Raw genomic sequence first — 22,552 nt, forward strand, 5'->3', positions numbered from 1 at the left:
GCCAGCCTGGACTACATAATGAGTTCCAGGACAGCCAGAGCTACGCAGAGAAACCCTATCTTGAAAAACCAAAGAAAGAAAGAGAGAGAGAAAAGAAACCAAGATGCCTTCTCTTTTGTCAAAACGGTTGCTGGGACCAGGCTCCTGGGCCTGGTTCATGCTCTTCCACAGAACTCCAGCCATCAGCTCTAAGCCCAGGCCCTGCCTTTCTTCCAGGGTAGACCAAGGGAACACGTATAAAGGATGATGGGTGGATATCAAGCGAACAGGATGCTCTCCTTCAAACTGAGCACAGAGCCAGACGTAGTGCCGTTTGCCTGCCATCCTAGCACTCAGGAGGCAGAAGCAGGAGGATGGCTGCAAGTCTGGGATCAGTGTAGTCTACAGAATGAGTTCCAAGCCAGGGCCACATGGCGATCCCCCAGCTCAGAAACGACAGACAAAATAAGTAAAACTGAGTGTAGGAGGAGCTCCCGACAGGAATCCGGCCAGGACTGGTTGATGGAAAAGCACCTTGAATAAACGTGTTGCCTCTTGCCTCTTCCTCCTGTGACAATCCTCCACTCTGTGTTAGGCCAGCCCGGCCAGCCCTGCAGCCTCAGATAAGACCTTTGGCGGTGGCTTTCCTATCACTCCTTCGAGCGGCGTGGGGGGACACCAGTGAGGCCGGGTGCCGGCAGAGACTGGGCACAGCAACAGATCCAAGATGGGTTCTAAGTACCCACGGTCCCTGCGCTGCTGCCTGCCGCTGGGGGCCCTCCTGCTGCAGGCGGCTTTCATTCCTCTCTTTTATTTCATCCCCTATCAGACTTCCTCTTCCTCTTCCTCTCTTCCCTCTCCCTCGGTGGATCAGGTGGATAACAAGTTCTTGGAGCACTATCGAGGTGAGGTGCCTGGGAGAGGGGTCAAAGGGGGGAAGGGGCTGAGGGGAGGGGAGGTCTTCAGCTCTCCAAGGGTACAGGCACTCCTTTCTACAGCATTCCCAAAGAAAGGATTTCCAGGGGCTGGGGAGATGGCTCAGTGGTTAAGAGCACTGCCTGCTCTTCCTTAAAGGACCCTGGTTCAATTCCAGCACCCACATGGCAGCTCACAACTGTCCAAGGAATCGTACACATTCATACTGAATGACACATTCATGCTAATGCACGTAAAATAAATTATTCTAAAAAAAAAAAAAAGAAAGGATTTCCAGCCCTTCCGTCGGTTGTGTGGAGACAGTGTGGGCTGAGCTTCAGGAGTGCACCTGATTTCTGTCCTCCGTGAGCCCCACCTGGATTTTTGGGCACAGAGCTGCTTGCCTTTGGTCCTGAATTCCCTGTCCTTACGATGTTTTAGTTTCTGCTCCCCTTCTCTCTTTGTGCGATGACTGTCACTGTGTTGTGTGGTAGGGTGTCTCCCTCCTTTTTAATTGTGTGTGGGGGTGTGGATATGAATGTAGAGCCCCTTCGGGGCCAGAGGCCCCACATCCCCTAGGAACTGGAGTTATAATAGTGAGTCAGTTGGTGGGGGGTGCTGGGAACCGAACACTGGTCCTCTGCAAGAACGAGACCCTCACTGCATCTCCAGCCCCGCTTGCTGGCTCTTTTCTATACTCCATCCCTCCTGTTCCCTGACCCTCTCCAAGGCTGGGAAGCCTGCCTCGGGTGTGAATTTAGAACCAAAATGAGTGACTGCAGGGGAGTTTAGAGACGGTTCTTTCATGTGTGGCTGTGATGAGGGCGACTTGGGTAAGTCACACGACCACAGTGGAGTGTGTTCGCTTCTGTACAAACCATCTCGGCATGTCTGAGGCCTCTCCTCTCCCTGACAGGATGCTCAGGATAAACAGATGGGCTCCTTGAGGGGTGTCCCAGTGACAGAGCCTGAGTCTGGCAGAGTCGGGGTTTGGTCCTCTGCAGTGTGAACTGACCAATTAGCTGGAAGCAGAGGTGAAGCCAGAGGCTCCTGGCACAGTTCCAATTCCTCCTGTGTGTGTGTGTGTGTGTGTGTGTGTGTGTGTGTGTGCGCGCGCGCGCATGTGCTTTTTTTTTTTTTTTAATGTCTTTTAAGGCACGGTTTCTCTATGTATTCCTGGCTGTCCTAGAACTAGCAGACCAGGCAGGTCTTGAACTCAGAGAGATTCACTTGCCGCTGTCTCTGGCGTGCCAGGATTAAAGGTGTGCACCACCATCGACCGGCTCACTCACTCACTCCTGTTAAATCCAACCCAATGTTTATTTTAACTCCGCTCAGCCCTGTTCCTCCACTGACTTGAGTATTGCACCCAGCGTGGGGTCTGGAAGCAGGGATTGGGCAGTCGGTCTTTATTGAGCCTTTGCTGTACAGCAGGCACTATTCAAACAGCTTCCGGTTGGATCTTCACAGCAACCCAAGGAGGCGCTGCTACGCCCTCGATTTCTTACTGAGGAAGTCGGTACTCTGCTGTTGTCATTGGCCCACGGTCATTCAGCAGGCATTGGCACATCGGGTTGACAGTCAGGCATGCTGGGTTTGTTTGCTTGTGTCTGAACAGTATGTCTCATGGCCTCTGTCACAGTAGGGCTGAGCCACTTGTCCCCTAAACAGTAGGTGGGAGCCAATCAGACAAACTAGTGTCTGCAGGTTGACCTCAACTTCTGCATGTTCTAAACAAACAAACAAACAAACAAACAAATGTAATTCTTAATAAGGGGGCTGGAGAGATGGCTCAGTGGTTAAGAGCCCTGGCTGTTCTTCCCAGAGGACCCGGATTCAATTCCCAGCACCCACATGGCAGCTCAGAACTCTAATTCCAGTTCCAGGGGATCCAGCACTCTCACAGACAGGCACCAATGCAGTGAGAGCACCAACATACATATAATAAAAAAACAAATAATAAATTATTTTTTTAAAAGTTCTGTGATGAAACAGAAATCTAAAAAGATATAGATAGGGCGAGAGAGGTGATGCAGCGGTTAAAAGCCAGAGGACCCACCCAACTTCAGTTCCCACCACGCACATCTGTAACTCCAAGTCTAAGGCTTCTAATGCCCTCTTTAAATCCCCCCACACCAGGAATAATAATAATAATAATAATAATAATAATAATAATAATAATAATTTTAAATGAACGAATAACAAGGATTTAAAAAATTACCATGTAAAAAACATTTTTTTTCAAATCCAGACATTGTGGCACACCCCTTTAATCCTAGTACTGAGGAGGCAGAGGCAGGTGGATCTCTATGAGTTTGAGGCCAGCCTGGTCTACAAAGAGTGCCAGGGCAGCGAGGGTTGTTACACAGAGAAATACTGACTTAAAAAAAAAAAAATAAAGAACAAACTACAGCCGGGCCCAGAGGTGCATGCCTGTAGTCCCAGCATTCTGGGAGGCAAAGGCAGGCGGATCTCCATGAGTTTGAAGCCAGCCTGCCTACAAAGCGAGTCCAGGACAGCCAACGCTACACAGAGAAACCCTGTCTCAAAAAGCAGAAAAGAAAGAACTAATATATATAGATAAAGACTTAGATAAAAACATAAAACTGGAGGTGCTAATCTTTTCTTCCAGCAGCCTGTAAGGACTGTCTTGGACATCTTCCAAGGTGCACGCTCCTTGTTCTGCTGACCTGTAATGGAGCCAAATGGGCACAGGGTGGGAGAGCGGGAGCAGAGTCAGCCTCAAGCCACATTTAGGAGATGAAATCACCTACACGTGGGGAAAGAGAAGGGCCGGGAATGTCTCCAACCTGTGGCTGGACTACAGCTGTGCGCCTTAGTTTCTATTGATCCTCTATCACTGTGATGAAACACCGTGACGGAGGCAACTTATGAAAGAAAGCATTTGATCGGTCTGCCCTTCTGGACGGTTAGAGTCCATGTTGGTGGAATGAGGGCGTGGAGGCAGGAACGCTGAGCGCTCACACTTCTGATCTCAAGCAGGCGCCCGGAGTACACTAGAGATGGCAGGAGGCATTTCAAGCCTCAAAGCCTGACCCTGTAACACAGAGCCTGACCCTGTAACACAGAGCCTCCAACATGGCCTCACCTCCTAACCATGCTCAAGCAGTTTCACCAACAAAGGACCAATTACTCTGTAAGCCTGCAGAGGCTGTTCTCATTCAAACTACCACTCTGTGCCAGTTCTTAAGAGACACAAAAACAGAGGCCAGATGTGGTGTAAATGAACAGTGATATGTTCGTTCTGGCCCGGAGGTGGAGATGTCTGTGAGATGCTTCAGGGAAGCCGACTCTGTCGGTCATCTACAGCTGTGTAACAACCATCCCCAATGTCAGTGCCTGAAAGAAGCGACCATGTCAAGCCAGGTGGTAGTGGCACATGCCTTTAATCCCAGCACTCTGGAAGCAGAGGCAGGTGGGTCTCTGAGTTCAAGGCCAGCCTTATTTACATAGTGAGTTCCAGGACAGCCAGGGCTACACAGAGAAACCTATCACACACACACACACACACACACACACACACACACACACACACACACACAAATAAACCAACCGTGCAAGTGGGCATCACGCAGCTGGCAGTTTCACTCAGGGTCACACCCCTGTCCAAAACCTAGAAGGTTAACTGGGGCAAGATGGCTCCACCTGGCCTCGTTTCCTTCTGGCGAGCAGTTGGTTTCCCATCAGGCTACCCTAGACGTCACATGACAGCAGAGGAGTTTATGAGAACAAAACGGGGGGGGGGGGGTGTTTGTACAATGTCTACCCACACCCGATTGTCTGACGCTAATTATAAGGGCAAACTCACAGGAGAGTGACCCCCACCCAGAGGCATGTTCCTCTGGGGGCCATTACTGAAACAGTTTACCAAAGACAGCCCATCTGCCAAACTGGGGGTACCATCCCTGGGGACTTTTGCTTTGTAAGCCACCCATTGGCCCCTGCTCTCCTGGGGCAAGGAAAGGGGTTATGGGAAAACATGAGGGGTTTCCCAGCGAGGAGTGAGTACCCCACACCTGAGGCCTCCCTCTCAGGGAAAGCTGTTTCTGTTCCCAGATTGCTCCGTGATGGTGGGGTTCGGGAGGGAGCAGAGTCTCTGGGGAAGGAGATGGTGCGGAGCGCTATGGCCCCCAAGGCTTTAGAGTGCCTCCCTGAAGTCTTGTTTCCTCAGGCTATTAGAAGAGACTAGAGTGGGTGGGCAGGACCGGAAGGGGGAAAGGGAAAAGGTCTGTGTGGAGATAATTCAAGGGCTGAGCTGCAGTTATGTAAATGGGAGTCTCAGAGAGGGAACTGTCATCCAAAGAGTACACCTGACCATCGGGCAGCCGGTCCTGCCCCGTCACAGCGCCAGACCAAACAAGAGCCAGGGAGCAGGTGCCACTACCCATTTTACAGATTAGGAAGCTGAGACACACAGGGAGAACCAGGCCTCAGCCCTGACAGCAAACTCAGTGGTCAGACGTGGCGTAAATAAACAATGATCTGGGAGGTGGCACACACGTATGTCTCCCTGTGTGACCTGTGCTAGGTCATAGCGGCCCTCTGTGTCTCCCTCCTCCTCCTGTAAAACAAGAAAGATAAATGGTGATTATGGCAGACTGTGAGGCTGAGAAGTGGGACCAGTCTTGGGGACTGAGTCCTGTGTCTCGCTGCTGGGCTCTGAAATTTCACTCAGGCAGTAAAATTCCTCCCCGACTCCACCCTCTCAGCTCCTTATCAAACCCCAAACACCTGGCCGTCCACCAGTTTATCAGGCCCGGCTGGCGGCTGGCGTGGGGCCGAGTAGCTCTGAGAGGCTGAGGCTAATGGCCGGGGAGGTGCCCCGAGCCTAAGGGGGACTCAGACCTGGGGTGGGGGTGGGAAGGGGCAGGAGTGAGCCCTGAGAAGAGTCATTGTGAGTCTGGAGTCTCAGGAGGCTGGAGAGGAAATGGGAAAGCCTGGTGGGGGCAGGGAGGGCGCCTGAGGCCAGATGTTATCAGTGAAGATCTGAACTGACTACACAGGTTCCTAAAACAGCGAAAGAGCTGTCTGGAAACTGTTGCCCTAAGTCTCTTCATCCAGTTTAAGGCACAGGTCTCTTCCTGGGGCGGAGAGGGAGGGACAGCTTGTGAACTAACAGACCCCACCCTATGAGGCCTCCATACCTGGCATCAGTGGCAGCTGGGCCAGGAAATGCCTCTTCCCAACCCCATCCTCTCATTCAGGCTCAACTCTACCCTCTTCCTCTCTACCCTCCTCTAACCTCATCTTCAGAATGACCCCAGAGCTGTAAAGGGCACAGAGACTATCAAGCCCAATGCTATGGTTTCTGGAGAGGGAAACTGAGGCTCAAGCCAGACTGAGAGACAGCCTTCCTGGCAGAAAGGCACTCACGGTACCAGTTCAGAATCTCCTGTGCTGTGTGGCCATGAGGGAAGGTCACCGAGCTCACTCCGGTAGTCCCCTCCAAACCTCAGTAAACCTGCTGCAAGGTGGCAGGCAGGTTTAGGGGCGATGTGCAACCATAGGCTCAACTGAAATATTTCCAGGCTTTTCATCTGGCCACAGTTCTCATTCCCAAATGTGCATCTTACCTTCAGACACACATTTCCTGCTTGGCTCCCGAGGAAATTTGGATCACCCCAAGAGGAAGTGCAAAGGATGCCATGTTCCTCCCCCCACACTATAGTATTGCCAGGAAGATGGACAGGAGAAGGAACCCCACCAGCGTACCTTTCCTCCTTTCCACCCACGTCAGGGGAGACGGTACAGTCTCCTGAATGACAACTCTTAAGGCTCCAGACTTCAGGGGTGTTTACCCTTTAAATGCCTATGTCTGACAGACACTCTGTGTTCTAAAAAGGAAGTGCCTTTCAGTGGCCTCTGACACCAAAGGAACTTTCCGGTAATGAGCATGTCCATCCTGTGTGTGACAAGGTATTCTCCTGCCCGTTCAAGCCAAATGAGAGTATAAATGCAGGCTTATTGGGAGGCAGCTCTTGGGAGGGTTTGCCAACCTCGCAAGAGGGGGGTCCATCAAGTCACCATCCAGAGGAGACAGAAAGTGGGAGCGGGGCGGGGGAGAACACACAGAGGAGAGAGGAAATGAAGAGAGAGAGCAGAGATAGGGCTGAGTAGCTGGTGGTCCTTTTATCAGCCTGCACACACTTGCACCTTGCAGGCAGTCCATGACATGAGCGATTGCTGGGTCCCTGGGGGCAGGCCAACAGAACCAACCACCTGCAGGCCAACAGTATGCACAGCTAAGACTGAGACCTGAGGCAGGTGATTTCCTCCTGTGGTGATGGTTAGTAAACAGCTCTCTCTGGCCTCATGCCAGGCCCTGGACAGAAATAGCTTCAGCAGTGCCTTTCCCATCACAATGGCCCCGAATTCCTTCAGAGACCGTTTGGAAACATCTCACTGTGCATAGAAGGCGGGGAAATATCTCTCACCATTTTTTTTTTTTGTGGTGGGGGGGCATTCTGTTGTCTGGGACTTGGGAAAGAAACTGCCAAAAGTGCAATTAAGCAGATTGTCCGTGGCTGAGTTCCCCAGTCTGTGCCTGCACACAGAAGGCTGGAGTGGCCAGCACCATGTTTACGCTGTGGTAACAGCCATCAGCTGTGGTGATTTTACAGCAGGTAGGTCGGCTTGCCCTGTGGTCTGTGAATGAAAAGGAGGACGTGAACACTCCAAGGCAGAATGAGGAGGTTTCATTGTTGCTGTTGTTGGTTTGTTTTTGTTTTTTTGTTTTTTTTTTTCAAGGCAGGGTTTCTCTGCCCTGGCTGTCTGGGAATTCCGTTTGTAGGCCTGACTAGCACTCAGAGATCCAACTGCCTCTGCCTCCAGAATGCTTGGGATTAAAGGCCATGCCTGGCATGAGGCCAAGGTTTTTACTGTAGCTAAGAGGAAAAGTACAGCTAGAGGCATCATCAAGGGTCCAGACTGAACTAGGCCGTACAAGAAAACGGAGATGGAAGAGTGAGAGAGGAAGAGAGGAGAGAGTGGGGCAAGTGGATAGAGAGCGAGAACCCAAGAGAGCATGTAGCCAAAAATTTCAGGTTTACATAGAAAAGAGAAGCTGGGGGATGGGAAGGGAAGCCTGCCCCGTAGGCTGGAGAAGTTTAGATAGCAGGCTGGTTTGAGAAGAGCAGAGAGGAGCCCAGAGGCCATGGTGGGCTTTGCTATGCTAATGGACACGCCTCAAAGAGCCATTTGTCCCGGATTTCTTTGGCACCTGACAGTTTGGGTCCTGGAGGGGCTTAGCCTAATGTGATTGGAGTCCAGCTTTGAGCACTACTTAAGAAGACAGAGGAAGAGGTGGGAGTGTTCAGAGCACCCGTCGGGGACTGGACAGCTGATGCCACCGCCAGGTTCAAAGACAGCAGGGGCCCAGTGTGGAGCCTTCTGATGAGTTCCAGCTTGTCACCTCCATGAACTGGAAGCTCTCTGCAGAGCTGGCTGAGACCCACAGCCCCAGCCCTGGGCTGACTCTGTGGAGCCCTGGGGGACCACAGGACTAGTGAGAGGGACACCCAGCTTCACTCCCTGAAGACAGGAAGGCCTGATCCACCGCACTGGGAGTGAGACAGGCATGGAAGAGAACATTCTTTTTAGGAAGAACCTTAGGTGTGGCCATGAGGGAGGGGCTCTCTGTCCTCAGTGGCTTTTTAAACATTGTGCATGAGGTCAAAGGTGAAGCATACACTGCCATCCAGGGACTTTGGGATTCTGGGCCAGCCCACTGTAGAGGCTTGTGGGATGTGTATGTAATCATAAGTGAGCGACATCTGCTGTGGCTTTTTGTCCTCAGACGGCCCCCTTTTCCTAATAAGCCAAGGCCTCAGAGGGATCCGGTTGTTTTTTGGTGATAATGTGTGGTGGTGGTGGTGGGGAGTTAGTGTATTTTATTTTATTTTTTAATATAAGTGTTTTGCCTCCATGTATGTCTGTGCACCATAGGCATGCTTAGTGCCTGCAGAGAGGCCGGAGGAGGCATCAGGTATGCTGGAAAGAGAATCACAGGTGTTTGGGAGCCACCACCACGTGGGTGCTGGGAACTGAACCTGGGTCCTCTGCAAAGCAGAAAAGGCTCTTAACCGCTGAGCCATCTCTCCAGCCATCCCATTTCCCACCCCCCATACACATATACACACAGTGCAGCCCAGGCTGGCTTTAAATTTCTGATCCTCCTGCCTCTGGCCCTTCAGTCACCAGTCTGTACCACCACCATGACAGGTGGACTATTTTAAAATAATAAATGGCTGTGAGCTGTTTTACAGGGGGGAAATGAGTGAGTAACTAGAGGCGATTGTAAACTGTTGGCACAAAGTCATACTGATGAAAAGAAGATAGCAAAAAAGATGAGTTATGAGTATTTTCTCATAAACCTCATACAGTAGTCACGGTGGGGGGGAATCCGTGCAGCCATCAGGTATGTAGAAAAACAATCAACACATGCCTGTGATCCCAGCACTCAGGGAGGGAGAGGCAGGCAGATCTCTGAGTTTGAGACCAGCCTGGTCTACAAAGCAAGTCCAGGACAGTCAGAGCTACACAGAGAAACCCTGTCTCAAAAAGGAAAAGAAAAAGAGAGAAAGAAAAGAAAATGATCAATGTCTGCTGGTAAAACAGTCTTTCCATGTATCATCCCATTTCATCGGGGAGAGTCTGAGGAACTTGTGGAATTGTTCCTGTTACACTGGTGAGAACTGGAAGAGGGTAGTACTGAAACTAGGGTGAAGGCTCCAACCAATGGTTTAGGGTAAGACCACCCCGGCTCTGTCTGCTTTATCTAAAGCAACCCACTTCCAGTTGGACTTTTTTTAATTTTATTTTACTGCTGTGGCTAATACCCTAAAGGAACAGTTTAGAGGGGGGAAGATCACTTTCGAGTTTGTGGGCCCCTGGCTTCTGCTGTTTCTGGGCTGTGGTGATGATGTAATGGGTGAGGGGCATTCTAGGGCAGGGATGCCCACCTTGCAGCAGCCAGGAGGCAGGGGAGCCGCAGGGTGGGGTCCAGAGCCAAGACGCATCCTTAAGTTGTCCAGAGTCAGTTTGCTGATCTCCTGGGGACCTCTCAGTCCAGGCAAGCTGCTGGTCAAGAACAGCCGTCACTGGCCATTAAATACTGGGCTCCTCTGAAGCTCAGAGCCACCCAGACCACACAGCTGGGAAGTGCCCAGTCTCACCAAAGCCAAGTTTGTCTGGTTCTGGCTTACATGTGCTAATTATTTTTCAAAACTGGAATCACATGAAAGTAGCCCCCTCATCCTTCTGCTGGGGCCTCTGGGATGACTTTTGCTTCACCTGTTTCAGTTCCTGCTCAAGCCCCGAGGCCCACCAGTCTCTCACAAGAACTGGCAAAGAGACAACTTCCTTCCTTCCTTCCTTCCTTCCTTCCTTCCTTCCTTCCTTCCTTTCCTTATTTCTTTCATTCATTTTCTTTGAGACAGGGTTTCTCTATGTAGCCTTGGCCATTCTGGAACTCACTCTGCAGACCAGGCTGGCCTGGAACCCACAGATCTTCCTTCCTCTGCATCCTGAGTTCTGGGATTAAAGGCGTGCGCCACCGCTGCTCAGCTTCTTTTTTTTTTTTTTTTTTTTTAAACTTTGATCATTTGTATGTGTGTGTGCTCACCTGTGTGAATATGTGGGTGTGAGAGCCCTAGTGGAGGTCAGAGGACAACTTCCAGGACTCCTTCCCCTATGGATTCAGGAAGCCAAACCCAGGCTTGTGAAATGAGTACCTTTTCTTTCTTTCTTTCTTTTTAAGATTTATTTATTATTTATATAACATTCTGCCTGCACATCAGATCTTACTATAGATGCTATGAGCCACCATGTGGTTGCTGGGAATTGAACTCAGGACCTCTGGAAGAACAGCAAGTGTTCTTAACCTCTGAGCCATCTCTCCAGCGCCAAGTACCTTTTCTTGCTGACTCATCACGCCAGCACTTCTCGTGTGCTGCCACCAACACCCAGGTTGTTTTATTTATGTGTGTGTGTGTGTGTGTATTATAAATGTAGTATATTATAATAATACATAATTTTTTCCTACCTGCTTCTTATGAAGATGGTTTGGCTCATGCCACAGGGACTCTGAAGTCACCTCTGTCTTCTCATTTCTGTCTCACCTGGATTATTCAGCTGCTGAGATCTTAGTGTGCATGACCAGGGCGGAATTCTGCCCCCACAACCCCAGTGAAATTTTCCCTTCACCGAGTGCCAATGATGGGCCAAGCAGGGGCCATGACACTGCACTTGTCCGAGTCATAGTGTTCATTCCTCATAACCATTGCCTTTTCCCTGTGCTTTCCTACCTGCCTGAAGCTCTTCACCAGCTTTAACTCACCTTCCCCCATCTCAGGCTGAGTGGTCATTTCCCCCTTTTTCAGATGAGAAAGTTGAGGCTCAAAGAGGAGAGGCAATTTAACAAGTTCTCCTTTTTTTTTTTTTTTTTTTTTTTTTTGAGACAAGGTTTTTCTGTGTAGCCACTGTGCACACCAAGTTCTCGTAAATGATCTCAGATGTCCCTTCCAGTGGCCACACTGGCCACTCTCACCGCTTTTCCCTTTGTGTCCACTCCCCCCTTCCCCTTCACAGTCTTCCAGGATTTGACTCTTGTGGCAGCCTTGGGCTTCGGGTTCCTCTCCTCATCTTTACGGAGACACGGCTGGAGCAGCGTGGCCTTCAACCTTTTCATGTTGGCCCTCGGGGTACAAGGGACAATCTTGATGAACTATTTTCTGTACCAGTACTTCCAATGGAATGGTGAAAGCAAAGACAAAAGCCTTGTGAGCAGGTGAGTGAAAGCAGCTGGGTCATTTGGGGTGCAGAGGAATGCACAGAGGAAGGTTCTAGAAGCTCGTGAGCTCTATCTCTGACATACAAAATAGGTAAGACATGCTTTTTCTACAAGATTTTCACTGCATATACAAAAATCTAATTTAATTGGACCCTACTGGATATCTGGAGCTATAGCCTTTCCCTCGAGTCTCCCTATTTTGTTATTAATGATTCTGATTGTATAAAGTCAGGTGATCAACACAGGTCCATAGAAAAGTAATGAAAAAGAGTCCACCTAACAAAACAGCAAACAGAAGTGTTACCCAGAGAGGCAGTGTCTTAAAGAGAAAGCAGGGTGTCCTGGGCGTGTACCTTGGTGGCAAGGCAGTTGCCTAGCACATTCAATGATCCTGGATTCCATGCCCAGCCTTCAAGGAGGAAACTGAAAGAGGAGGAGGAAGAGGCAGAGAAGGAGAGAGAAGGAGAGGGAAGAGGGAGAAAGGGAGGAGAAACAGAGGAAGAGTCAGTTCTGAGATGCCAGTTGACGGGAAGTATCATACTTTTATTTTCTTTACGATAACATTGATCCATGTAGATGTACTTAAATGAGATGGTGCAAACTGGCAAAACCAAACTATGACTCCAGAAGTCCAAGTAGAATAGTGGTTCCCCAGGCGACAGGCAAATTTTGATTAGGAAGGAGCACCATGGGCTCGGTGAACAATCTCTGTGATCACCTGGGAATATCAGATTAATACATGGCAGATGATTAATAGAGATCAGATGACTGATAGATTGATACAGGTAAGTCAGGGTTCTCTAGAAGAACAGAACCAACAGGATGATTGTGTGTGTATATACATATACATACACAAACAATGTCTGTCTATCTATCTATCTATCTATCTATCTATCTATCTATCTATCTAAATATAGTCATATAAAAAATTTACTGAGCTGGGTGGTAGTGGTGCACACCTTTAATCCTGGCACTCAGGAGGCAGAGGCAGGCAGATGTCTGAGTTCCAGGCCAGCTTGGCCTGCAGAGAGAGTTCCATGACAGCCAGAGCTATACAGAGAAACCCTGTCTTAGAAAAAAATTTAAACATAAACAAAAGAATCTATTGAATTTGATTACATTAAAACTATGATAACAGGTGTCTCACAATCGAGAGGCAAAGAACATGGTTGATTTACTTGATCCTTGAGGCTGGGTACCTCGGCAGCTGGCACAGTCCAGAGGCTGACGACCCTGTTTGCGCTTGCTCAGTCTTAGAGAGTGATGTCCTTAGTCCACAAAGGAAAGCCTGGAAACTTATCAACAAATGAATTAGCAGAAGCAAGATGGATCAATTCTGCAGCAAGAGGGAAGGCCGGCTGGGCGGGAGGCAAATGAGCCTCCTTCTGCCAAGTCCCTTTTTATCTGGGTTAATACCAGCAGGTACCACCCACACTCAGTGGGGGGTCTTCCCTCATTAATTAGCAATTAAGAAAATGCCCCACAGACATACTCACAGGCCAATTTGTTGGAGAAAAGTCCTCATTGGAGGGTCCCTTCTAACAAGATGATTCTTGGCACTGGGGAGATGGCTCAGAGGTTAAGAGTGCTGGTTGTTCTTCCAGAGGTCCTGAGTTCAATTCCCAGCAACCACGTGGTGGCTCATAACCACCTATAGTGAGATCTGGTCCCCTCTTCTGGCCTCCTGGCTCATGTGCAGGCAGGATACTGCATTCATAATAAACAAATAAATAAATAAAAACAAGATGGTTCTCTTTTTTTAAAGATTTATTTATTTATTATGTATAAAATGTTCTGCCCACATGAGTGCCAGTGTACCGGAGGAGGGTGCCCAGCACTTGCGAGGCAGGCAGATCTCCTGGTCTACACAGGGAGTTCCAGGCCAGCCAAGGCTACATGGTGAGACCATGTCTCAACTCTCACCACTGCCCCCCACAAAAAGTTTTGTTGTTGTTTTATCCAACCCTGAGTTTCTAAGATTCAGAACATTGTGTCTTGGGAACTTCTTGGGCCCTGTCAAGGCCATGCCAGCTGTCCCTCATAGGCCTCGCTCTACCTTCGGGGGAGGGGGGTTGTCTTTGGACAGCTCTCTGTGAACCCAAACACTGTGCCAGACGCGTCGCTGATGTTCTGGTTGGTCCATCCAGAGTTAGGGTCTACGGTCATACGCAGGCAAGGAAAATAAAGGCTCAGAGAGCACAGGACATGTGGCTGGGGTCCCGAAGCTAAGGGGAGAGACAGGTAGAGCACAAAATAGTCCTCTCAAGGGCAGGGTGGCATGGGGGGGGGGGGTGGCGAGTTGCCTTTGATCCCAGCACTTGAGAGGCAGAGAAAGGTGGATCTCTGTGGGTTTGAGACCAGCCTGGTCCAGAATGGCCAGGGCTACATAGAGAAACCAAACCAGACAGAGAGAGATGGTTCATCCCTTTTTAAATTTTGTAGAGGGTTGGGGATATAGCTGAGTTAGCAGGGCAGGGCGCCTGCCTAACATGCATGAAGCCCTGGGTCCTATTTCAACAGCGCAAAAACTGGCCATGGTGACATGCTCTGTCACCCCAGCCCTTGAGAAGTGGAGGTGGAAAGATCAGAAGTTCAAAGTCTTCCCCAGTCACATAGCGAGTTGGAGGGCAGCCACTGCCTTCGGGGATTGGAGACTCCCGGGTTGTGTCAAAGGCCTCCCTGGGGGCTTCTGACAGTGGTGAACCTTGGCTGGGGCTGCTGCTGCCTTGGTTTAAGGTCAAACAGAGGTTAGCCTTCAGCACCCAGGCAAACTAGGACAGCAGTGTTCCAGGACATTGATGTCCACAGGGACCTGTTACCCCTCTGTGCCACCCAGCTGACATGCCACAGGAAGCCATTCGGATCCTCCCAGCGGAGACTTAGCTGGCACTGGCTTTGCAGGGTTGGACAGGGGCACCTGCCGGCCTGTCAGGCCAGGGCTGGGCTAGTGGGCTTTGCCTGCCCTGCTCCCTGGCCTGACTCAAGCATGTGCTGTTTGGCTTGGTACCAAATGGGTTCCAAATGAATCCTTGTAGAGCAGAGGCCTTCAGGATTGCTCACACAGTAAGGGCGTGGCAAATGCTCATCGCAAGAAAAATGAAAACAAAAGGATCTCTCAGTGAGTGATGTCCACCGCCCGGCACACCTGCTGCTGAGGATCAAACCAGGACCTTGCAAAGGCTAGGCAAGCCATCTGCCACTGACCCCATCCCTGGCTGTCCAGGAACTCACTTTGTAGACTAAACTGGCCTTGAACACACAGAGATCTGCTTGCCTCTGCCTCCCAAGAGTTGGAATCAAACTCATGGTGTGTGCCACCATGCCTGGCCGAGTTAGCCCATATACTGAGCCACTCCCGGTCCACACAGGACCCATTCCCTTACTTTTTCCCTCACGTCCTCAGCCCCATGGACAGCAGTGAACACTGGGGAGGCTGTGTCTACACCGGTGGATGTGGGCTTAGATCTAGGCCAGCTGGGCCTGAACCTCAGTGCTTGTTCTCAGTAGGTAGTGGCCATCCTTCCAGCTGCATGCCCTCTTGTACACAGTGAGGGACACGAGGGACACAGCACCTCCCTCTGGAGGCCTGACCTTTAACCTCAGGCATCTCAACAGCATCCAGATGCCAGCCTCATGAAATCCCTAGGAAGGACGGGCTTCAGGGGAAGACCGCCTCCTCTAGGGAGCTCTCCATGATAAGTCCAGTTGGCACAGCTGACTTAGGAAGCCTGTGTCTCGCCAGCCAAACCTCTGAAGACAGGAAAAAAAAAAGTTTTTCTCTACCCGAATCTCCACGCTGCATGTTTGTCCACAGGAGGAAAGATTCGACAGCCTCCACGCTGGCAGTTGCCTCCGTTCCCGAGTTCCCTCTTTGGGCGCCTGGCAGCCTTTGTGGTCTATACCGCCCCCCCCCCCCAAAGCTTTCCTTCCAACCCCGGCCGCAGCTCCGGGAAACAAACAGGGGCGTTTTCAATTCACAGATGGGCGCGCTGTTTGGTTAGCCGGCTGCTTGGGTGGTGGAATTGGCGTGGGAAGCCAGGCTCGCCCCACATCCAAACTCCCCAACCCTGTCTCCGGCACGAGGAGGGAAAGGAGGACGGTGGAGGGCCGGCTGGTGGAGAGCGCCCCCTCGCGAGCATCTGGGGGCGCTGACGGCGGGAAGGAAGTGTGGGGTTAGGGGTGGAATTCAGGGGTGCTCTGTCTCACGCGCTTCCTCTCCCTTCCCCCCCCCCCCCCGCCCCCAGATTCCAGATCGCTACCATGAGCACCGTGCCCCTGCTCATCTCGGCCTGCGCTGTCCTGGGGAGGGTCAACTTGGTGCAGCTGTCCGCGATGGTGCTGATAGAGGCGGTGACCTTCAGTGCCTTGGGTGCTGTCAGCAGGAAGTTCTTCCACGTGAGTCCCGTCCCGGGGGCCCTGGGAGAGGGTGGGAAGGGAGGACGCTGTCCCACCTGGATGAAGCGCCGCGGTTTTAAAACTACGGACAGGCCCCAAGTGGGGCGGCAAGAGGTTCAACTCCGCTGAAGGTTAAACACAGCAAGGGAAGGCCTGGGGCCACACAGGGTTATTATGGGATGCATAAGGTGAACTCCCAAAATATAGGAAAGTCCAGGAATCCAGTAGTCGTTCAGTCCATGAGGCCGGATGCCCTAGCTGGTCTTCAGCAGACGCTGGAATCCTGAAGGAGTAGGCTCTAATGCCAGTGAAGGAATAAACTTGGCAGTGAGAGTGAGGGCGAGCAGGCAAAGAGCAAGCTCACACCAGAAGGAGTGGCCCGGATTTAAGGTGGATCTCCCCACCTCAAAAGATTGAGACTTAAGGGGGGTCTTCCCTCTTCAAATGATTCAGTCAAGAAAAACTGCTCACAGGAATACCCAGCCTCTTGGGTTTCAGCTGAGTCCAGATGTCGGCGACAACTAAGAGTTGCTGTCCCACAGGGTCGCCCTGGTGAAAGTTACATGTTGAGTGTCTTACTTTATTTTGATGGTTTGTTTTTTGTTTTATTGAGACAGGGTCTCACTGTGTAGCCATGGCTGCCCTGGAACTTGCTATGTAGGCCAGGCTGACCTCAAACTCCTAGAGATCCGGCCACCTGCTTCTGCCTCCAGAGAGCTGGGAGCAAAGGCCTGCGCCACCACACCCAGCCTTAGTGGCTTCCTTTAGGGCAACGCAAGGCCAGTCCCCCCCCTTCTGCTGGGGGGGACTCTTGGAAGTCGAGGTTTGAAGCCCACTGTAACGGTGCCAGTCCAAGTGGCTCTCCCAGTTCCTCGGCTCAAACCCCGACCCCACCGTGACCCTGAGGGATGAGATGGCCAGCCTTCTTACCTCATAGATGAGAAAGCCAATGCCCAGAGAGGGGCAGGAAGTACCCACATCAGGCAGCGTGACAGCAGCAGGGCCATTTGGGCACGAGTGTCTCAGCCTGTGCCAGGAGAAAAAGACCGGGGTATGCACCCCAACTTTCCCCCCGGCAGAGTCCCCATGGTACCCACCACAATAACTTTGCCTCAGCCTCTTCATTTGCCCCAGGTGGGCGTCGTCACTGCCTCAGAGGCCTGGGGGGTACTTGTATCTATTCACTGACATACCACAGATCTTCAAAATGGCAGAAGTGTGGTGGGCTGGGGAGATGGCTCAGGGGGCAAGAGCGATGCCTCGAAAGCAGGGGATCTGAGTTCACATTCCCAGCACGGGAAGATAGACTTTGCTGGGTTGGGCTGCCTGCCATCCCAGCTCTAGGCTCCGTGAGAGACCCTGTCTCAAGGAAATAAGGTGGAGAGAGACTGAGCAGGGTGCGTGCTATCTTCTTCTTGCTTGTTCGCTCAGACCTGAACACATATGCACGAACACCCCCAAACACCTATCACACATCAAAAGAGAAAGAGGGACTCTTAATTATGGTTTCATTACTGACCAAAACAACTAGGGCTTATTTCAGCTTACAGCTTCCTGTTCACCAAGAAGGGAAATTAGGAGAGGGGAACTCCAGGCAGGAGTTGTAGCGGAAGCCGTGGAGGATGGCCGCTTACCGCTGGTTCAGGAACCGTGACCACCCGTGCAGGCACCGCCCACAGGGGTCTGGGCCCTCCCATATCAATCCCTATCCCCTGTGCCCTTCTAGCCGCGACTCAAGCCTCCTACACTGCCCTTTCGTATTTTCTACAGTTACTCCACGCTGTACACTCAGAGCTGAAGTTCTGAATCTAGGAACCCAAAGAGGTATACTGTGGTCCTTGCCAATAATTCAAAGACATAAAATATGGCCAAGGAGAGTAAGGAAGGCTGTGGAATTCTACTGACTGCCTTTAAAGTTTTGTTGACTACCTAGAGAATTGAGAACAAATTCACAATTCTATATCCATTATATAACATGCCAGGTTATAGGTAGTTTTGTCTAGGTAGTTGCATGTTATTAAAAGATACAGTAACATAAAAATTATATTTCGAAATAAAAAATTAATATTGAATGACATTGGAAATGTACATTTTACACCCCCACAAAATATTTATGCTCTTTCTTTCCTTCTTTCTTCCTTCCTTCCTTCCTTTTCTTTCTTTCCTCCTTCCTTCCCTCCCTCCTTCCTTCCTTCCTTCCTTCCTTCCTTCCTTCCTTCCTTCCTTCCTTCCTGCCTTCCTGCCTTCCTGCCTTCCTGCCTTCCATACTAGGCAACTGTTCAACAGAATGAACTATATACAAGTTCCAATTTTAGGTGGATCTAAGACAGGGTCTCAGTTCTGTAGTCCAGGCTGGCCCTGAACTCACAGAGTTCTCTTGCGTCAACCTTCTATGAACAGAAAGTACAGTCATGTCCTCTTTCTGGTCCTTAGGAGGAAGCTGCTCGGAGAATATTCAATAGGGACAAGGGTGGAAACAGGAAGTCCAGCTGGGAGGTCACTGCAGAAATCTGGAGTGCCCGTGAAGGTGGCTTTGGCTGAGGCAGCATCAGTGGGGAGCTTGCATTTTTATGCACGAGAGAGGGCTCCTTAGCATCATCCACCCACCAAGTGCTTTACTGAGTACCTGTCACATACCAGTCACTCTTGTGACCACGGGAAAATGCAACTTCAGGGAAACTGCTGCTTTGGAAGGAACGAATAAAAAAGAGCCAGGTGTGGTGGTGCCTGCCTTTAACGCCAGCGCTCAGGGAGGCAGAGGCAGGCAGATCCCTGTGAGTTCAAGGCCAGCCTGGTCTACAAAAGCAAGTCCAGGACAGCCAAGGTTACACAGAGAAACCTTGTCTCAAAAAAAAAAAAAAAAAAAAAAGAGAAAAAATGAAATGGGCAAAAGATGTGTCATGTTATTAACCAATTCTATGGTGAAAAATAAAATAAAGGAGGGTGCTGCAGAAATGTGAGGGGGTGGGGTAAGATACCAGGACAGCCCAGTAGGACATCTTGACCAAGGAATTTTTGAGGCCAGCCCTGGAGGGGGTCTGGCAACACTGGCCAGCCCAGGCGGGGTGTATGGCAGGTTGCATCTGTCCAGAGGCCCTTGTATCTCTTGCCCACACCCCTTACGTTGCCCATTTATCTTGCCCCTTGGTGATTATAGAAAGCAGACAGATCTGCACCTGCCCGTTTGCTCACCATCCAGGTCTGAGGTTGCCTCCTCCCTGCCCATCCCCCTCTGCCCAGGGAACCAGCATTTCTGGAGGCTGAACTGCCTGAACTGAGAGACAACTGGAGGTGTGAGGAAGGGAGAGAGGTAGGATTAGAGCAGATCTCATGGGGTCTCCCTGCAGGTCATGGAAAGGACTGTCACTTTGAGAGACACGGAAGTCACTGGAGAATTCTGAGCCAGGACTGGCAGGGTCTAGAGCTGCTTGGAGAATATTCAATAGGGACAAGGGTGGAAACAGGGAGTCCAGCTGGGAGGTTATTGCAGAAATCTGGAGTGCCTGTGAAGGTGGCTTTGGCCAAGGCAACATCAGGGGCAAGTGGTTGAAGAGCCAATCCATTCTGAGTGTTTTTGAAAGACTCTGAAAAGCAGCCTTTACTCTAAACCCACTAAGAATGAGGCCTAAGGCTTACTAAATTTACTATGCATAAGCAGGGCATGGTGGTGCACACCTTTATTCCCAGCACTCAGGAAGCAGAGACAGGTGGATCTCTGTGAGTTCGAGGCCAGCCTGGTCTACAAAGTGAGTTCCAGGACAGCCAGGGCTACACAGAGACACCCTGTCTCCAAAAACAAATGAACAAACAAACAAACAAACAAAACTATAACAATAACAAAATTACTATCCACAAGGCACGATTAGCATGAACCCAGAATCTCTTCAGCTGTGTCATGGTGTCATAGGACAGGCTGTGACACTGGTCAGCCCAGGCTTAGCTGCCCATGGGCTCTTCTGAGGGGAAGCTGGCTGGCTGGGCTGGATAAGCTCTGAACACCAGGTAAGAGCTCCAGTCTCACCTCCCACAGGAAGCTCAGGACTGTGGGGCGGCGGGGGGCAGGGCTGACCGCTCTGCCTAGGGCAGGACGCTCACCACAGTCCTGCTGTGTTACAGGTAGAAAAGCACATATCCATGATGCATGGGCACGTGTTCGGGGCCTATTTCGGGCTGCTTGTGGCCTGGTGCCTCTCCAGGTCTCTGCCCAAGGAAGCGGATATGAGAGCCCAGACAGAGAAGGTTCAGATGGCCACAAGCTCCAATCTGTTTGCCATGCTGGGTAAGGACAAGCGGGCTGGGTAGTCTCTAGCCCGAAATGGAGCCGAGACACTGTACGTGAGCCCTGCTTGCGAAATCGTTCCTTGGCCTCTGACCCCAGCGTCCTGCTCCCTTCCACCAAGGCCTTCTGCTTCTAGAAACGCTGTTTACTTTATAGCTCCGGACTAAGCCTCTCATTTTAGGGAACCTCTCTTCAGTAATATTGGGTGGAGACTTGGGGATGGTGGTGAAACCCTGGACCACTCAGCACTTGGGAAGTGGAGGCAAGAGGATTGAACACTCAGAGAGTCTCATTACACTTGACTTTTAAGTTTATCCGACATTTTTGTGTCTAACAGAAAGGAAGCATGTGGGCAAGTAAACACTATGAGGAAAAGCAAGAATTAAGATTTTAAAAAAATGTAGAGAGGCGCTGGAGAGATGGCTCGGTGGTTAGAGCACTGGCTCTCTCGCAAGGGACCTGGATTTACTCCCTTCACCTACATGGTGGCTCACAACCACCTATAACTCCAGCTCCTAGAAGGCCTAAGATGCTCTTAGGCCTTCCGCTGGCCTCTGCCAGGCATCAAGCACCCACGTGTGGATAGACATAAATGCAGGCAAAACACCTATTATGCACAAAAATATTTTTAAAAGATTATATTTTTAAAAAATACAGAGAGTTATGGACCAGCAAGATGGCTCGATAGGAAAAGATTCTTGCCACCAAAATTGACGACCTGAGTTCATCCTTGTGACACACAGCAGGAGGAAGATTTTTGTTCTGAGATGAGCTCGTACAGTTGCCGAGGCTAGCCCCTAGCTCACTATGTAGCCTGGGCTGGCCGTGAGCTCACTGTAAATTTCCGACTCCCACCTCCTAAGAACTGAGACAACACTTTTAAGCCACCACACACAACTGCCCTGCATTAATACATATATATGTATTATATATATATATATGTGTATATATATATATATATATATATATTTATTTATTTATTTGTGTGTGACTCTTTTGCCTACATGCATGTATGTGCACCGTGTGTGTGCCTTTTGGATCTCCTAGAACTGGAGTTACAGATGGTTGTGAGTTCCCGTGTGGGTGCTGGGAGAAAAATGAAGGTGTTCTGTAAGAGCAGCCAGTGCTCTTAGCCACAGAACCAGCTCTCCAGCCTCTGCCTTGCATCTTAAAGGGAAGCGTTAGAGTGAGGCCTGGCGTCTGGAGATTTCAGTGCTCTGGGCCTTCCATCCCTTGTCTGGAGAGCGTGTTGTCTGTTTCCCACCGACCTGAGACTTCAGAGGGGAGAGGCGACTAGTCACCAAACTGGAAAGTGACCAGCCTCACTTGTAAGCCTCAGGCCATTCCTCTGTTACCCTGGAAGACTGGTGTCAGAACGAGGGCCTGGTTCTGGCTGATGGCCCTCTGCCCTCCAGGCACCCTCTTCTTGTGGATATTCTGGCCAAGTTTCAACTCTGCTCTCCTGGAGGCGATAAACGACAAGAAGAATGCTGTGTTCAACACCTACTACGCCCTGGCAGTCAGCACTGTAGCAGCCACCGCCGTGTCAGCCCTGACTCACCCCAAGGGGAAGATCAACATGGTGAGGAGAAGGCCGCTGTGTGGGCAGCACATGTGTCTCTGTGCCTAACACACGTGCTCATGGCTCTGCCAGGGGCTCAGGCTATGGACGAGGAAAGCCTGTGATAAGCCCTTCCGTGTCTGCCCTGTAGGGAGAATACCAGAAGCTGGACGGGCTGTCTTGGGGCTGGTGCGGGTGTTTGAATCATGTTAATATCACACTGACCAGACAGTAGACCTCGTTTCTGTTAGCGGTTGAAGCCAACCGCCATGATTAAGAGTCAGCAGAACAAACTGGAATGAAATTAGTCAGCCTTTCCTCTTCCCTCAAGAAATTTAGCCGGGCAGTGGTCCCAGGACTTGGGAGGCAAAGGCGGTGGATCTCTGTGAGTTTAAGGTCAACCTGGTCTACAGAATGAGTTCTAGGACAGCCAGGGCTACAAAGAGAAACCCAGCCTCAAGGAAAAGAAAAAGAAAGGAAGAAAAAATAGGTAATACACGAAAAGTACTTAATGTGGAGTGGAGCTGGTACCAATTCACTGGAGGACACTCTGTGGAAAGGGATGGGTGAAAGGAGAAAGAGAAAAGCCAGGCTCAGCAGTCAGCAGCACTGG

At 50.6% G+C, this 22,552-nt stretch overlaps 1 protein-coding gene and 1 long non-coding RNA gene across 2 annotated transcripts in view; one reads left to right on the top strand and one right to left on the bottom strand.

Moving 5' to 3' along the window:
- Nucleotides 1-706: 706 nt before the first annotated feature.
- The window catches only part of LOC129679523 (blood group Rh(D) polypeptide-like), a 31,687-nt gene continuing 9,841 nt past the window's right edge, over nt 707-22,552 (top strand). Inside the window, exons 1-5 of the mRNA XM_055610723.1 lie at nt 707-884; nt 11,503-11,701; nt 15,949-16,099; nt 20,216-20,378; nt 21,794-21,960. Coding sequence (XP_055466698.1) covers nt 707-884; nt 11,503-11,701; nt 15,949-16,099; nt 20,216-20,378; nt 21,794-21,960 — 858 coding nt within the window. The remainder of the gene's footprint in view (nt 885-11,502; nt 11,702-15,948; nt 16,100-20,215; nt 20,379-21,793; nt 21,961-22,552) is intronic.
- LOC129679524 (uncharacterized) lies at nt 12,842-16,034 on the bottom strand. Its single transcript, XR_008720561.1, has 3 exons — nt 15,964-16,034; nt 13,201-13,411; nt 12,842-12,992 (listed from the first exon to the last, which is right to left on the bottom strand). It is a non-coding gene; the product is annotated as an uncharacterized LOC129679524 (long non-coding RNA).

Source organism: Psammomys obesus, unplaced genomic scaffold (genome assembly GCF_907164565.1).
Source record: "Psammomys obesus unplaced genomic scaffold, mPsaObe1.curated_primary_1811, whole genome shotgun sequence".
Lineage (NCBI taxonomy): Eukaryota > Metazoa > Chordata > Mammalia > Rodentia > Muridae > Psammomys > Psammomys obesus.